Genomic DNA, 3,610 nt, shown 5'->3' on the forward strand with positions numbered 1-3,610 from the left:
CCATATACTGATAATATAGTGCAAAGACTGAAAACAAATAATAAACATAATCCTGATGTTTATTTATCAAATGTCAATCAGTGGAATCTTTGGCTTTTAAAATGAGGGCAGTTTCGTTACACTGGCATACTTGGCAAACCAGGTAAATACAGAAACCCTTTTCAAGATTTAAAAAATGGAGCAACACTGGTCAGCATTTGGTATGTGAATATAATACATCTACTGAAAATCTTCCCATACATCATGAAAACTTGAAGGTAATTTGTATAGTTTGAAATGTCTTTAGAATATTAGGCACAAAAGGGCCTCATCAGGAACAGTAAAGTGGCACTTTCTGTGTTTCAACTACAATTTAGAACTCAACTGGCTTTCATGTTATATTAAGTAAATTATACTTCAAGCTCCAGAGTATGTGGGGCATAAAATCCTGATTCGAGTTTTATATGACAAAAATTCTAGTAAATATTCCTTTTACTAAGTGGCTTATCAATATTCTCAGACTCAATCTAATCAAGAAAAAGTAGTTTCCACTCTTCTTTTGTTCTACATCCTTAATTAAATTAAATTTATTTATTCGTGGTCTATAGTGGTTTGGATCTCTTCTGAATGTAGTTTCAAGCTGAGACTAAAATGTATTCATGCCAGCCAAAAGGGTTTGAGGACTGTTTGCAACTGTGTTCTTAGTAGATGGAACACCATAAAAAATGATGACATGATCCGCTAGATAGGTGGCCATGATGAAGTCATGTTCCACAACAAAGGCTGTCTTTTTTGCATGAAGTATGAAACGTTTGACAACTCGAGCTGCCATCAGTCTTTGCTCAGAATCCAAATATGCAGATGGTTCATCAATTAAATAGACATCAGCAGGTTTGCCCAAACAAAGGGCTAAAGCTACTCGCTGTAGTTCACCACCCGATAATGTCTGCACCTCTTGATCGATGATGTTTTCAATTTGCAGAGGCTTCATTACATTAGTCACAAATTGTGGATGTGTATAAGCATCTCTTATTTTTTCATGTAGTAACTGGCGAACACTTCCAGTTAATTTGGGACTAATTTTCTGTAACTTATAACTGACATTTAGAACTGGTACTTCTCCTTCTTCATCAGGTTTAAGTCTTCCAGCAAGCATTCTGATAAATGTCGTTTTACCCATTCCATTTTCCCCTAGCATCATCACCATGATTTCAGAATCTGTAAACTCTCCAGCTACAATTGCTAGCTCAAACTCTCCCATTTTTAATTCATTCCTGAATATTTATACATACACATCATTTTGACTTCTTCTTCATTTGCTGTCTCAGCCACTTTAAAAACAAGTGATGCATCTTGGAATCTCAAGTTTTCTGTTGGAACATAGCCATCCAAAAAAATGTTTATGCCCTTTCTTACACTAAAAGGCACAGTGACAACTCCATAGGTGCTTGGTACACCATATAAACAGCAGTTGAAATCAGAGAGATAGTCTAATACACCTAGATCATATTCCACTACAATGATATATCTGTCTGGATTTATCAGAGATTGTATAGTAATAGCAGGCTTTAAATGCTGTTTGACATCTAGGTAACTAGAAGTCTCACCAAACATGAAAATATCAGCTTTCTGTATGCAAATGACAGCACAGGCAAATCTCTGCAACTCTCCTCCTGAAAGATCTTCAACATTTCGTTCTGTTAGGTGGGTTAATTCAAGCTGCTGACATACAATTGCCTGTGTCTTTGTTTCATCTTTTCAGTCCAAAATAGATCCCACTGTCCCCTTTGCAGGCTTAGGAATCTGGTCTACATATTGAGATTTGATGATGGCTTTTAGGTTCTCTTCTAGAATCTTGGTAAAGTAATTCTGTAATTCAGATTCACGGAAATAAGTCAAAATGTCTTGCCAGTCAGGAGGATCATCATACTTTCCAAGGTTTGGCTTTTGTTTTCCTGCTAAAAATTTTTAAAGCAGTTGACTTTCCAATACCATTAGTTCCAACTAATCCCAAAACTTTACCTGGACGAGGGATAGGCAACTGTGAATTTAGATGACATTGGCACAATATCAATGTGTGGTTTCTTTTTCCAAGTTGCTTGGTAAATTGTCAATTGATAAGGCGCCAAAGGGGCATTTCTTAATACAGATACCACAACCAATACAAAGAGTTTCAGAAATCCATGCTATTTTGTTCTGGAGTGTAACTTCTATGCATAATTCTCCCATTTGAACTACAGGACAACTCTTTCTGCATTCCTGTTGACATTTCTTAGGTTTACATTTGTCATGATTGACAATAGCAATTCTCATTAATTTGTCTGCTAGAACTGTGCGAAAGAATATCCAGCTCTTCTGGAGAAAATGATCCCCTTGAGGAGGGGAGCACAGAGGCCAAAGCAGCTCTTGTCTTTACTTTTCAGTCACACAGCATGTTCTCGTGGCCACTGGCCAAAATGGCTTTTTTTTTTTTTTTTTGAGATGGAGTCTCACTCTTGTTGCCCAGGCTGTACTGCAATGGTACAATCTTGGCTAACTGCAACCTCCGCCTCCTGGGTTCAAGCTATTCTCCTGCCTCAGCCTCCCAAGTAGCTGGGATTACAGGCCACCGCCACCACGCTTAGCTAATTTTTTGTATTTTTAGTGGAGACGGGGTTTCACCATGTTGGCCAGGCTGGTCTTGAACTATTGACCTCAGGTGATCCACCTGCCTCGGCCTCCCAAAGTGCTAAGATTACAGGCATCACTGTGCCTGGCCTATTCTTTTTTTATTATTAAAAGAAAAATTAAAATAGAGGCAGGGTCTCATTCTGCACTCACCCAGGCTGGAGTGCAGTGGTGCAATCACAACTCACTGCAGCCTCAAACTTCTGGGCTCAACAATCCTCCTGCTTCAGCCTTCTCAGTAGCTGGGACTACAGGCACCCACAACCATGCCCAGCTAATTTTTTGTTTTATTTATTTTATATATATATATATTTATTTATTTAATTTATTTTTGAGAAGGTGTCTCGCTCTGTCGCCAGGCTGGAGTGCAGTGGCGTGATCTCAGCACACTGCAACCTGCGCCTCCCAGGTTCAAGTGATTCCCCTGCCTCAGCCTCCCGAATAGCTGGGACTCCAGGCGCGTGCCACCACGCCCAGCTAATTTTTGTGTTTTTAGTAGAGATGGGGTTTCACCATGTTGGCCAGGATGGTCTTGATCTCTTGACTTCATGATCCGCCCGCCTCAGCCTCCCAAAGTGCTGGGATTACAGGCGTGAGCCTATGCGCTCGGCCAATTTTTTATTTTTTATAGAGATGGGGTCTCATTATGGTGAAATGATATTGCATTGTGGTTTTGATGTGCGTATCTCTGATGACTAGTGATGTTAAGCATTTTTTTCATATACCTGTTTGCCATGTGTATGTCTTCTTTTGAAAAATGTCTGTTCAAATCCTTTGACCATTTTAAAATCAGATGATTATTACTTTTTGCTATTGAGCTATTTGAGTTCCTTACATATTCTGATTATTAGTCCCTTGGCAGATGGATAGTTTGCAGATATTTTCCTCCATTCCATGGATGATCTCCCTTTCTGTTTTTTTTTTTGAGACAGGGTCTCACTCTGTCACCCAAGCTGGAGGGCAG

At 39.3% G+C, this 3,610-nt stretch overlaps 1 protein-coding gene across 1 annotated transcript; it reads right to left on the reverse strand.

Moving 5' to 3' along the window:
• Positions 1–625: 625 nt before the first annotated feature.
• LOC106634945 (ATP-binding cassette sub-family E member 1-like) lies at positions 626–1,379 on the reverse strand. Its single transcript, XM_063606159.1, has one exon. The coding sequence runs from the start codon at positions 1,238–1,240 to the stop codon at positions 626–628; it is 615 nt and encodes a 204-aa protein (XP_063462229.1). The 5' UTR covers positions 1,241–1,379.
• Positions 1,380–3,610: the final 2,231 nt, after the last annotated feature.

Source organism: Pan paniscus, chromosome 6, assembly GCF_029289425.2.
Source record: "Pan paniscus chromosome 6, NHGRI_mPanPan1-v2.0_pri, whole genome shotgun sequence".
In the NCBI taxonomy this organism is placed as follows: domain Eukaryota; kingdom Metazoa; phylum Chordata; class Mammalia; order Primates; family Hominidae; genus Pan; species Pan paniscus.